Below are 13,966 nucleotides of genomic sequence, written 5' to 3'. Positions count from 1 at the left end.
ACAGCAAGCAGACAAAACATCACTAAGGTTATAGGATATTTTAGCAACAATATCAAACAACTTAACCTAAGTCACAGTTGCAGAAGGTTACAGAGTCTCTTCAAATTTATATGAAACACTGAACACGATATAACATATGCTAAGCCATTAAACTAGTAATCAATTTCAAAGGATTAAAATCATACAAATTACATTCTTTAAAGGCAACAAAATTAAGTTGGAAATCATTAATTATAGAGTATCTAGAAAATCCCTAATTATTTGAAAATTAAGTAACTTCTAGGGGCACCTGGGTGGCTCAGTGGGCTGAGTGTCTGACTTTGGCTCAGGTCATGATCTCGCGGTTCATGAGTTCAAGCCCTCCATCGGGCTCACTGCTGTCATCACAGAGCCAGCTTGGGATCCTCTCCCCCTCTCTCTCTGTCCCTCCCCTGCTGGCTCTCTCTCTCTCTCTCTCTCTCTCTCAAAACTAAATAAACATTAAAAACTTTTTAATAAAAACAAAGAAGATAATCCATTCATCAAAGATGAAATTACAGTGGAAATTAGAAAATAGTTGAAAGTAATAGTAATGAAAATACAACATATGAAAATTTGTGGGATGCAGCTATAGTAGTTCTCAGATGGAGATTTGATTGATTAAGTAAATATCTCTACAAGCTTAAGAAAGAGTGAATGTAGAATGAAATAATAAACATAAAATCAGAAATTAATGAAATAGAAAATAGATATAAAACAGAGACTATCAGTGGAGCCAAAAGATGGGTCTTTAAAAAGATTAATAAAATTGACAAAATTGATCAAGGAAAAGGAAGAGTGAAAAAAACAGAAATACCTAATATTAGGAAAGGCAGGGACAACATCACTCTAGATACCACACACTTTAAGAGAATAATATGGGGATGTCATGATTAATTTTATGCCAATAAGTTTGACAGACTAGATGAAATGGGCAACTTCCTAGAAAAACATAACTTACAGAAATTGGCACAAGAAGAGAGAAAATTGGAACAATCCTGTATCTTTCAATTAAATTAAATCCACAATTTAAAACATTCCAACAACAAAATGCTAGATCCAGATGGCTACACTGGTAAAGGCTACCAAACTTTTAAGGAAAAAGATCAACAATGCTATACAAAATCTTTCAGACAGACCAGCATAACCTTGATACCAAAACCTATCAGGGATATTACAAGGAAAAATAATTAGAGCAATATTCCTTTAGAATATAGACAGAAAAAAACTCAAAGTGAAAATTTAACAAATAAAATACAATGTTATATAAGAACTATACACATTATGGTTATGTGAGTTTATTCTAGAAAGACATAGGTGGCTTAACATTAAAAAAATCATTCAATATAATTTTAACAACAGGATCATCTTATCACACACAGAAAAAGCATTTTATAAAATTCAACCCCCATTCATAATAAAAAGCCTTAGTTAACTAAGCATAGAGAGAAACTTCCTCAATTTGATAAGATTATTTACCTAAAATAATACAAATCACATCACACTCAATGATAAAATAATGAATATTTCCCCCTAACAAGACAAGAATGTTTATTATCACCACTTCTATTCGATACTGTATTAGTGGTCCTAACCAGTGCAATAAGGAGAGAAAAAAAATTTTAATAAAAAATTGGAAAGAAAACAGTAGCATTTTATTCATAAATGACATAATTGTGTACATACACTATACAAGAAATCTACAAAGTACTGGAAGTAATAGGTGAATTTAGCAAAGCCATGTGAAATAAAGTCAATATGCAAATATCAATTGTATTTCTTCATACTTGCAAGAAACAATTGGAAGATGAAAATGTAAAGACAATACCATTTACAATAGGATTTTAAAAATAAAATACACAAGACTAAATAAAGCATGCAAGATTCCACACTGAAAATTATGAAACAACACAGGGAAAAATCAAAGAAGACCTAATAATAGGAAAAAGAGTCTATTTTACAGATTAGAAGACTTATTTGTTAGGATGTCAGTTCTCCCCAGGCTGGTCTACACAATCAATGTAATCCTAATCAAAAGCCAGGAGACTTTTCTTGGTAGAAATTGATAGGTTAAATTTAAAATTTATGTGGAATTGAAAAAAACCTAGAAGAGTCAAAATCATATTTAAAATCAGCACAGGGGCACCTGGGTGGCTCAGTCAGTTAAACATCCAACTCTTGGTTTCAGCTCAGGTCATGATCTCACAGTTCATGAGTTCCAGCCCCACATTGGGCTCTGTGCAGACAGCACAGAGGCTGCTTGGGATTCTCTTTCTCTCCCTCTCTCTCTCTGCCCCTCCTCTTCTCATGCACTCTCTCTCTCTCAAAAATAAATAAACATTAAAAAATAAAATAAAATATGGGGCACCTGGGTGGCTCAGTTGGTTAAGTGTTTGACTTCAGCTCAGGTCATAATCTCATGGCTTGTGAGTTTGAGCCCCACATCGGGCTCTGTGTTGGCAGCTCAGAGCCTGGATCCTGTTTTGGATTCTCTCTCTCTCTCTCTCTCTCTCTCTCTGCCCCTCCCCTGCTCATGTTCTGTCTATGTCTCTCAAAAATAAATAGACATTAAAATATATATATATATAATTAATTAAATTAAATAAGCACAAAGATGGAAGATATATATAACTAGTCTTCAAATTTTAGATTAAAGGTAAGTAATTAATACAATATGGTATAGGTTTAGGATAAACAAATAGATCAATGGAACAGAACAGAGTCCAGATATAGGTTCATACATATATGACCAATGACAAAGACACCAATACAATTTAAGGGGAAAGAAAATTCACAGAATAATACTGTTGGAAGAATGCAATATCCAGATGGAAAAAAAAATCACTTTGACCCTTACACTTATACCATTCATATTAATTTAAAATGCATCATAGGGGCATCTGGGTGGCTCAGATGGTTAACATCCAACCCTTGATTTAGGCTCAGGTCATGATCTCAAGGTCATGAGATCGAGGCCCATGTCAGGCTCCATGCTGGGCATGGAGCCTGCTTAAGATTCTCTCCCTCTCCCTCTGCCTCTACCGCTCTCAAAAAAGAAATAAAACAGATCATAGATCTAAAGTTGAAATCTAAAATTATGAATCTTCTAGCTGGAAACACAAGACACTATATGAGCTTCAGATGTCAAAAATTTCTTAAATAGGAGTAAAAAGTACTAACTGTAAAAGAAAAACTGTTAAATAAATTTCATCAAAATTTAAAACTTCTGCTCATCAAAAGACACAAAGTGAAAAGTTATGTCACAGACTGGGAGAAAATATTTGAAATGCATAGTTATGTGAAGGGTTTGTAAGCAGACTGCAGTCTTTCAAATCAATAATAAGGCAACTTAGCTTTTAAATAATGAGCAAAAGATTTTCACAAACACTTGGCAAAAAATATATATACTGGGGTCCCTGGGTGGCTCAGTCTGTTAAGCGTCCGTCTTCGGCTCAGGTCATGATCTCACAGTTCATGAATTCAAGCTCTGCATCGGGCTCTGTGCTGACATCTTGGAGCCTGGAGCCTGCTTGGGATTCTGTGTCTCCCTCTCTCTCTCTCTGCCCCTCCCCCACTCTCACTCTGTGTCTCTCTCTAAAAAATAAATAAACATTACAAATAAAAATACACACACACATGGAGCGCCTGGGTGGCGCAGTCGGTTAAGCGTCCGACTTCAGCCAGGTCACGATCTCGCGGTCCGTGAGTTCGAACCCCGAGTCAGGCTCTGGGCTGATGGCTCAGAGCCTGGAGCCTGTTTCCGATTCTGTGTCTCTCTCTCTCTCTGCCCCTCCCCCGTTCATGCTCTGTCTCTCTCTGTCCCAAAAATAAATAAACGTTGAAAAAAAAAATACACACACACACACACACATACACACAAATGGCCAAAAAATTAAATGGAAAGAATTTCAACATCTTTAGTCATTAGGGAAATTCAAACACCATGAGATAGTATCACACACCCACATCAATGGTAATACTGCCAAGGGCTGAGAGGCTATGTAGCTACTGGAACTTTCATATACTGCTGGTAGGTGTGTATAATAGTACAACTTCTTTTGAAAATTTTTCGCATTTTCAGCTAAAATTAAACATATACTGGGGCTCCTGAGTGGCTCTGTTGGTTAAGCGTCTGACTCTTGATTTCTGCTCAGGTCATAATCTCAAGGTTGTGAGATAGAGCCCAGCATCTGGCTCTGGGCTCGGCATGGAGCCTGCTTGAGCTTCTCTCTCTCTCCTTCTCCCCCTGCCCCTCCCCTGCTTGCACGCTCTCTCAAAAAAAAAAAAAAAAATCAAACATATGCCTACGTGATGACCTGGCAATTCCACTCAGGCACACGAGAAAAATGAGAACACATGTTCACACACACACAAACACACACGTGTACTCATGCACACACACAGAGACTTACAGAAAAATAAAAAGCCTTCTTCATAATACCAAAAAGTGAATTAATCCAAATGCTCATTAATAAGAGAATGAATAAACAAATTGTATATTCATAGAAAAAAAAAGAGCGAACTACTGTTACATGCAAACCACTTGGATAAATCTTAAAAACATTAAGTTGTATAACAATACCAAGCACAAAGAGTACATACTGTATAATTCTATGTAAATAAAGTTCAAGAACAAGTAAGACTACTGGATGTTAACTGAACTTACTGTGATCATTTCACAATATATAAACATCAAGTCACTCTGCTGCATACCTGAAACTAATACATGTCAATTCTACCTCAATTTTTAAAAAGACTATGGTAATGGAAATAAGAATATCTCTTACATCTGGAGGTGGGTATTGGCTGGAAACATGCACAAGAAAATGCTCTATATGACACCTCTGTTCCACATCTGTCATCACATTCTATCTCTGAACCATACCCAGGATCCTCTACTTCTCCTGATCTCCACTGGCCCCACCCTAGTCCAAGTCTCAACTGTCTCTGATGTACATGCCAGAAAGAGGACCCTTCTGCCTGAGGAGTAAATGAGAGGACTCGTTAGGTAAGAGTGGTGTTCTCTATGTGAATGAGTTGGAGCCATTACCACAAAACTTTCATTCCCTATTGATTCAGGATTTTAACTTAACCTGATTGTCTTTTGTGCTACTTTAAGATTTTTATGACTCTTCTGGAGCCTTAACCATAGAATGTAACATTGTTTCTATGGGAAAATGCATTTTGATTTTCAACAATTGTTTAGAAAACTTTTTAGAACCCAATCATTCCCTCACTGGGGAGTTGTCCCTTGTTTTTTTTTTGTTTTGTTTTGTTTTAATAGTTTTTTTTTTTTATTCGAGAGAGAGTGAGCAGGGGAGAGGGACAGAGGGAGAGAGAGAGAATCCTAAGCAGACTCCAAACTCAGTGTGGAGCCTGATGCGGGGCTCCATCCCACAACCCTGGAATCAGGACCTGAGCCGAAATCAAAAGTCCTATGCCTGGGTAGCTCAGTTGGTTAAGCATCCAGCTCTTGATTTTGGGTCAGGTCATGATATCACAGTTCCTGGGATCGAGCTACGCATAGGGTTTCATGCTGACAGTGCAGATCCTACTTGGATTTTCCTTCCCTCCCTCTCCTTCTCTCTCTCTCTCTGCACCCCTCCCACACTCTGTCTCTAAAAAAGAAAAAAGAGTTGGACACTCAACCATCTGAGCCACCCAAGTGCCCCATTAATAGTATTTTAAAGTATCTTTAAATCTTTTAAATGGATTTATAGTCTGTGTTTCTAACCATCTTTGAAAATCACGAAGGGCAGGGTCTTCCATTGCTCGTTCTATAACAGTATGGCGTGCAGCCAGGAGCCACGGGAAACACAGCATGGATGCTTGCCCCACGTTTCATCTCAAGTGAGCTGATTCACAGAACCTGTCCTTCAGATTACGCTTGAACGAATCTCTGTATCCGCATCTTGTGCAAGGGTTTACCACATCTGTATTTGTTTCTTAGAGCAGCTCTAGCTGCCACAAGTTTAGTGGCTTGAAACAATACACATTTATTCTCTTACATTTCTGGAGACCAGAAACCCAAAATGGTATCTTTGGGCCCCAAATCATAGTGTCTGTACAGCTGTGCTCCCTCCAGAGGTTCTAGGGGAGAATCTGTGTCCTTACTTTTTCCAGCTTCTAGAGTTGCATTCTGTGGTTCCTGGGCCCTTCCTCTGTCTTCAAAGTCAGCAGCATACCATCCGCCTTCAACCATCCACGTGGCCTTCTGTCTCAAAAATCAAACCTTCCTCACTTTCCCTTTTATGGGGACACCTCTGATTACATTAGCCTCCCTGAATAATCCAGGATAATCTCCTCATCTGAAAGATCCTTACCTTAACCGCATCTGCAAAGTCTCTTTCGTCATATAAGGTAACATCCACAGGTTCTTTGGATTAGAACATGGATCTCTTTGGGACCATGTTTTCCGTCTACCACAATGCCTGTGCTTGATCTCTTCAGGTCCTTTCAGTATGATTTTTCCCTCCCTCCTCTGTGCCTAACAAAAAACCTAGCCCATAGCAGGCGTAGAATAGCTGCTACTATGCTGTAAGTGACTCCTGTAGTAGCCAGGGTTAATTGATGCAGGCGTTACTACCATAACAAATCTCCAAGTGTTAAGTCAACAAATGTATATTTCTCACTCATGTCACAGTCCGGTGCTGATCAGGCAGATTTCCTTGGAAGTTCTTCAAACAAGATCTAAGCTAAGCTCCTTCTTTTACGGCTGGCACCTTAAAAGAAGTGGCCTCCAAAGCGCAATATTTATTGAATGAATGTAAAATGCAGACTTAACAGAATTAGGACATGGGAGAACCTCTGACTAGAGGTAAAGCTATGTTGTTCAAAAGCCCCTCCTGGGTTAGACCTTTGCAGAAACTCCTCTGGACAATTCCACATGTATGCACACACACATGCATACATGCATGTACACACACTCCTTCAAAAGCCTCATATATATTACCTTGGAATTAGTCACTGTCATCAATCCTGTTATTTGTGTTACTGTTCTTTCCCAATAGCATGAGTAACTGGGTAGAACCTACCCGTATTTTAGTTTGTACGTATTGTTACAGCCCCGTGAAGAAATCCTCTCATTTGCAAACTGGCAGTTAGACCAAACAGAATTTGAGTCAAGGCTTAAAACATTTTACAAGTAATTTAAAAATAATACAAAACGTATTTTCCAAATTTAAAAGTAATTGGGTGGCTCAGTTGGCTAAGCATCCAACTCTCGGTTTTGGCTCAGGTCATGATCTCACAGTTTCCTGAGTTTGAGGCCTGTGTGGGGCTCTGTGCTGACAGAGCAGAGTCTGCTTAGGATTCTCTCTCTTCTCCCTCTTTCTGCCCCTCCTCCGCTCATGCTGTCTCTGTCTCTAAATAAATAAATAAACTAAAAAAATTGTTTTTAAATGTTTATTTATTTTTGAGAGAGAAAGAGCACAAGCAGGGGAGGAGCGGAGAAAGAGGGAGACACAGAATCTGAAGCAGGGTCCTTAATTATTTGTAATTGACTGCAAAACACTAAGTAGTAAAGAACTAAAGTAATATTACATTTTAAAATATTAAGTCTTAAAAGTAATTCTTGCATTGTTCTGAAATTGTAAAAGTAAATCAATAAGGGAGAGATTAATATGCAGTTTGTAAAAGTATTCACTGTTTTCCTGAACCTAGGCATCTCTAGTACATTCAAAATTATCCAATTTATGAATAACTCATTTGTAAATTAAACTGCGTGGTTTGCATCCTTGCCTTTCCACTTACTGGGAAGATGAGGGTGATGATATGCTTGCCTCATGGGGTTGCTGAGAAATTACATTGGGTTCACTCCCATCAGGCTTTTTGAAACACACAAGGTGAGTCCTTGAGAAATGATAATTATTGGTCCATGGAGGATGCTTTTGGGGGAGGCCAGCAAGTCAAAACCCAGGGCTGACATTATTGACATCAAACCATCTTAAACCAAGTTGACTGAGAGAGTAAGTAGAAGGTAAACAGATGGATGGCATCAGCCACTGCTTATCTCCAACAACCCCTCACATCTGTCAGAGCAGACTCCTGGGTTGGACAGGCACTGATTCTGACTCGGTGTGTGAAATCCTACATCCCTTACACTGGCCTCCTCTGCATGATTTTACATTTGAAAAAAATTGTTTTATTTTTTTTTTGTTTTTTTAATATTTATTTTTGACAGACAGAGAGGCAAAGCATGAGCAGGGGAGAGGTAGAGAGAGAGAGAGAGAGAGAGAGAGAGACATAATCCAAAGCAGCTCCAGGCTCCAAGCTGTCAGCACAGAGCTGGATGCGCGTGCAGGAGGGGCTAGAACTCACTGGCCCGATCTGTAAGATCATGACCTGACCAAAGTCAGATTCTTGGCCACCGACTGAGCCACCCAGGCGCCCCTCAAGTTCTATTTTCAAAGTGGATATTTATGTTTTTAATCACATATGTAACTGTGTGAGAGAAACCACTTTTAAAAAGTTTTTCTATTTTATTGAAATTCTGTTTATGTTTGGACTTCTCTGCTAAACTATAAGCTCCTCTAAGGAGGAAACAATCCCTTTCTCGCTGAACCCCAGCAGCCAGCTCAGTGCACAGGTATTGTAAGTAAATTTCTACCACCAGCAGGGAACTAAAGAGCCACTCTGTGAGGTGAGAGTGGGGTGGGAGGGGGAAGGAGGGTGCTGGGGTCTGTTTTAACAGGTCTCCTGAAAGGCGTTCTCCACTCAAGCCTTTAGAGCAAGACTTGCTTTGGGGTTGTTGCTAGTTTCCTTTCACCAGGAGGAGTTTGTCACTTTAAGGCAGATACCAGGAAGTTAAAAGTGGATGTGGAAGGGCGGGGAGGGATAAAGACACTGGGCCACTCTGTCTCCAGGGAGGGTAGTTGCGTGTCTGGGCGGCCACAGCTGGAAAAATAAAGGTTGTAGGATTTTTTTCTGCCCAAAGCAGGGTTGGCCCACATTATATTTTCGCTGCAGGAGGGAGTGGGTGCCGCTGAGTGGCTGGGCTTTGGCTGGAAGGAGGTGGAGAGGAATGGCTCCTCCCCATTGGCTGTTGCTGTTTGCACTCAGTTGCTTTATCAGTCTTTGATAACTGCTGAAGGGCAGAGTAGCCCCTGCATGACAGCTGAAAGATCGGCCAAGTGCTGCAAAAGACAGTGAGATGGGTTACCGCAGTGGGGCTCTCAGCTCTGGGTCTTGCAAACGCAGGGCTCCCATATCCCTTGCGCAGCCATTCCCTACAGCCAAAGGGAAGGCAGAATCTGGCTTCCCCAAAAGCACCTGTTGAGGCAGCATTTATTTGGATGCGGAGACCAAGGTCTCTCTTCCTCGGAATGTGTTAACTGATGTGTGCTTTCTGTCTTTTGTCCTTTTTTTTTCTTTTTTCTTTTTTTTTTTTTTTTTTTTTTTTTTTTGGGCAGGTTACATTGATCCAGCCTGGTGAAGACATCTGGAGACCATGACTAAGAAAAGAATTGCTGTGATTGGAGGAGGTGCAAGCGGGCTCTCTTCTATCAAGTGCTGCCTGGAAGAAGGCTTGGAACCAGTCTGTTTTGAACGGACTCACGACATCGGAGGACTCTGGAGGTTCCAGGTAAGTCTCCTGGTTCTTTAATACTTGTAAACCTCTCTGCCACTAAGGGCCCCACAGGAGTGTTAGTTTGCAACCTCAGGAGCTCCCCAGGTGTAATCTGAAACTTGAGCACACAGAAAGACCCAAAAAAGTGGCAGACCACTCCAGGTTGGTAGGTGGCAGGTTTAAATAAGCAAGGGACCTTAAATATGAGGCTGGTCCTGGGCAGCAGTAATACACGTAGATCTCTGCACCCACCACATGTTAAAAATTCATATAGAGGCATCAACTGGCTTCCATCAGTACCATGCACATGGTCTCAACACCACATCACTAGGAAGGCAAGCAGAATGCACATTCCAAGAAGTCTCTGAGGGTCCAATTCCTGGGTCAACCTGTGGTCACATCCTCTCGATGACCTCTTCCCAACATGCCACTTCTCCTGACCAGCTTTTACGGGGGGGGGGGAATGTCACACAACCCCCTCTTCCATAGTGTCCCCTAAGCAGTCAGCAAGGGGTTTCAGTATCACGGAGGTGGTTCATTTGGTGTCTGTCTGCACTGGGGGCAGATACCATAGCAACAGTGTGGTTACATGCAAAAGAAAACACAGATTAAGATAATGATTCTCAAAACAATTATTTTTTCCACCAAGAGCTGCATGATTCCAACAACTGATTTATTAAGTTCCCTAGCTTGGGGGTGGCTCCTTCAGGGATTCACTTGTGTTCTCATGTGATTTAGTAAAGGCGATACATTAGCAGACTCATCAGGTATGAACACACAGCATACCTGTTCGGATAATGGCACGGGTGCCTCCTTTTGAGACAAAAATAATGCCCGAAGCCATTCTATTTTGGAGGGCAGTTCTTCTCACTAGAGATATTTCAGTATTCAGTAAGGACAAGTTTTGTTGGTTATCATTTAATATTTCCTGGATGAATTTAGTAAGGGCGTCTATATGTGCTATAACATCCACCAAACCAATGGAGGAAACAAAGACAACAGCCACAGCCAAATAATCCATGTCAGTGAAAGACACGGTGTACCTACCTAGTCTTGAGAAGAGAGAAATTGGCAACTATTGTTACCATGGTGGTGGGGAGGGGGGCGATTCTCCCCTGTGCCAAGGGAAAACCCACGGTGCAGTGGTCCCACCACCCAGGTGGGAGCCATAGCCAAAGATTTGTGCCACACAACCACTGAGCCCCTTTGGGTGGCTGCCCAATAAATACCCGGGTGATGTGACCAGTCAGTGCCAAACCAGTCACTTTCCCTTAATATGACAGGATGATTACACAGTTCCCATGATGTCTATCTCATATTCCTGTTACAGTTGGGTTGGTTCTGTTTAGAATGACTTTTCTCTTCCTAATAAAGGGGTGCCCAGGTGTTCAAATGTCCATAAACTTATCCCAGATCTGGCTCAGTGGTGGTATTTCTAGAACCAATCCATTCAGCAGTTTAATAAATGTGTAGTTTAATTGATAGAAAAAGAAGACCCATGCCCAGTGTTATTGATCGTGTGTGCCATGGGCCAGGTTTCCAGATTAGTACTGGTAACATCAGATGAAATCAAGAGTGCTAGTCCTAGCTCATCCTTCTTAATGTACTGTGTTAGGGCCTTTTAGTCCCTTTCCTGGAAGGGCGATACCCACCGTGGCAAGCCTGAGGAGCTAGAGGGGGGCAGCTGCCCACATACCCATCGGTTGGATTGACTTCTTTGTTGGACATAGGAGTGGGCCCACTGTAGCAAGATATTTCCATCAGGTGCCCATCCTGCAACTGGACACCAAAGGAGCAGCAGAGTCTAAAGTCAAACAGATGTTTAGCAGGAAATTGTATGGGGAGGTGTTTCCCTGCTACAAGAATGCCAAGGCCTCATCTTTAGATGTTAGTGTGGCTACAGTTTTAGGACTTTGACCAAGTCATGTATACCATCCATGTTGGCCAGGGGAGGCGGCACTGTCAGGCATGAGATGGATTAGGGGTGGGTTATGCCAGAGCAAGACCCCCATCTTCTCCCCCTCTTTTAATGGTACCTGTTCCATTGCAGGTATAGTATGTTTCAACAACAGGTTAAGCTTATAGCAGAACAATGGGATCCCAGAGGAGACTGACTAATTCCTCCTCACCCAGGAGTGCAAAATAACCACCAATCCCAGCAGAACTTCCCACTGCAAATTCCAGTAGATAATGCCTTTCCCAGGTGTGATGGGATTTGGTGTTTTCAGCAGCATAACTTGTTGATCCTTGGTATGAGTTGGGGCAACAGGTCTTACTGGTTGATTATGAAAATGTGTTAATGCCTGGAATGGTACCTTAGTCTACTTGGCCAAGGTGGTTTTACCTGTTAGTAATGTCATCTGCTCCTTTAATATTCCATTTTTCCTTTCTACCAACCCTGCTGCTTGGGAGCAGGAACCTCTTTTTACTGTCAAGACTCTTTTTTTAATGTTTATTTATTTTGAGAGGGAGAGAGAATCCCAAGCAGGCTCCATGCTGTCAGCACAGAGCCCGATGTGGGACTTGATCTCACAAACCATGAGCCAAAATCAAGAGTCAGATGCTTAACTGACTGAGCCACCCAGGCACTCCTCACTGTCATGACTTTGACCAGTCTTGCACATCATGACCCTTGAAATGGGACCCTCCCCCCCACCATCACATCTACTGATGAAGGTATCCATACATGATATTCAGTTTCTATAATCCCCTAATGGTGACAGCCTGGTTTGCATAGTGCCAGGGGAAAGCTTGGACTAGGCCAGACGCCAGTGTCCACACAAACCAGGGCATATGTACAACATTTACACAGAGGGACGGAGATGATATAATCAATTTGCCAGTCCCATACTGGTTGAGAACGCTGGTGGGTGACTCAAGATTCCTTTGGTATTTACCTTTGGCATTGTTTAGAACACACAAAACATGAGTCACTGTAGTTCAAGGGCAATATGGACTAAGGTATCAGCTTCCTGATTGCCAGGGGATGTCATACTTTATAAGCAGGGATGTAGAAGACAGCCTGTACCACAGCCCCTTGTAGGTAGACCCAAACGTCTTTTTACATATCCTGATCCCCACAAGGGCTTATTCATGATCATCCACCCCTCGGCTTCCCAATGTCCAAGCCATGGGTCTCATCCCTTTAAAACAATCCAATTGTCAGTGCAAAGGGTTAACAAAGGATTAACAGCTAGAACTTACGAGCGATTGATCGCCAGCCAAGCTGTTCTGAGTTCATCCCACTGGCTGCTGAACTTTGTTCTTTGTTCCTGTTTCCATCCAGATGGTGTCATTATTGGGTTAAGTAGTGACTGCAGTCCTCACAGAGGGATTTCCTGGACTAGACCCATCTGTGTACCAGACATCAGCCAAAATTTCCCCACTACCTCCCCACAGGCTACAGGGACACAACAGGGGTAGGGGCAGGGGCACTTGGAGGATCGATATACCCCACAGGTCCTAACTGTACCTGCATTTCTAGTAGGCTGCTGGACAGGGTGCTCCTCTGCTGCAAACAGGCATGCCACTCAATCACAGTGGGAGTTTGAGCCATAGCAGAGGTGGGTCAATGGAACGTATTTTCAACCCATCCCTTCATAGGTAGGGAAGCTCTTACCACAATGTGCTGTTCCTTAGTGAGAGGCTTAACCTGAAGGGGACCTTGGTACGCTGATAGGAGCTGTTGCTCTATGGTGGTATGTCAGGTTGTTGCCTGCTTCCAGAGCTGACCCAAATTCCTAGGAGTACTCTCCCCTTCTCTTGTTTCTGCCAGTGTCCAGCTCATATATTCCGGAGTCACAGACCCATCTAATTCAAACGGCAGTCTTGCTTGAGCGATGCTCAGAACTAACCTGCCTTCTAGCATTTTGGCCTTTCAAAGACAGCTTACTGCTCTGATCCCCAGTTGGGAGGGGGGGGGTGTCTTACTGTTCTTTACCAGGTAATATAAGGTAAGGGGACACTGTATCAGCTGGGGAATAAAAGTCCTCCAAAGCCCCTAAATCCCTACAAAGACTGGCATCTCGTTCACATTCTTAGGGGTTGGATAGGCTTGCACCTATCTGGGACAACAGAAAGTCTTATACGACCAGACAACTCCCAAAAACTTTACAGTGATGTCTTGGCCTTGAATTTTTTGTGGGTTCACTGCCCATCCTCTCTCTCTCCAATAAAGCTTCCAGGGTGTCCTGCAGCAGAAGCAAGTCTTCCCATGTTAACATTGTATTATCAATGTAATGGGCCCATTTTAGTGATATGGAGAGGAGACCAGGGTGGGTTTCAGGCTCCCATCCCATGACATAGGGTAGGGCTGTGCAGGTAACCTTGGAGAAGCACTTGGAAGGCCCATTGTTGCCTCTCCCATGTAAACGCCAATTG

General features: G+C 42.0%; 2 protein-coding genes across 3 annotated transcripts in view; one reads left to right on the top strand and one right to left on the bottom strand.

Moving 5' to 3' along the window:
* Window positions 1–13,966, bottom strand: part of CHD1L (chromodomain helicase DNA binding protein 1 like) — a 178,974-nt gene that overhangs the window by 77,162 nt on the left and 87,846 nt on the right. The window lies entirely within an intron of this gene.
* The window catches only part of FMO5 (flavin containing dimethylaniline monoxygenase 5), a 34,718-nt gene continuing 29,769 nt past the window's right edge, over window positions 9,018–13,966 (top strand). For both annotated transcript variants that reach the window (XM_015084010.3, XM_053214694.1), the window contains exons 1-2: window positions 9,018–9,164; window positions 9,429–9,601. In XM_015084010.3, the coding sequence (XP_014939496.1) occupies window positions 9,467–9,601 (135 nt within the window). In that variant the 5' untranslated portion in view covers window positions 9,018–9,164; window positions 9,429–9,466. The remainder of the gene's footprint in view (window positions 9,165–9,428; window positions 9,602–13,966) is intronic.

The sequence above is a fragment of the Acinonyx jubatus genome, chromosome C1, assembly GCF_027475565.1.
Source record: "Acinonyx jubatus isolate Ajub_Pintada_27869175 chromosome C1, VMU_Ajub_asm_v1.0, whole genome shotgun sequence".
Taxonomy (NCBI): domain Eukaryota; kingdom Metazoa; phylum Chordata; class Mammalia; order Carnivora; family Felidae; genus Acinonyx; species Acinonyx jubatus.
The sequence above is the reverse complement of the archived record's forward strand: the minus strand, read 5'-3'. Positions and strand labels throughout refer to the sequence as shown.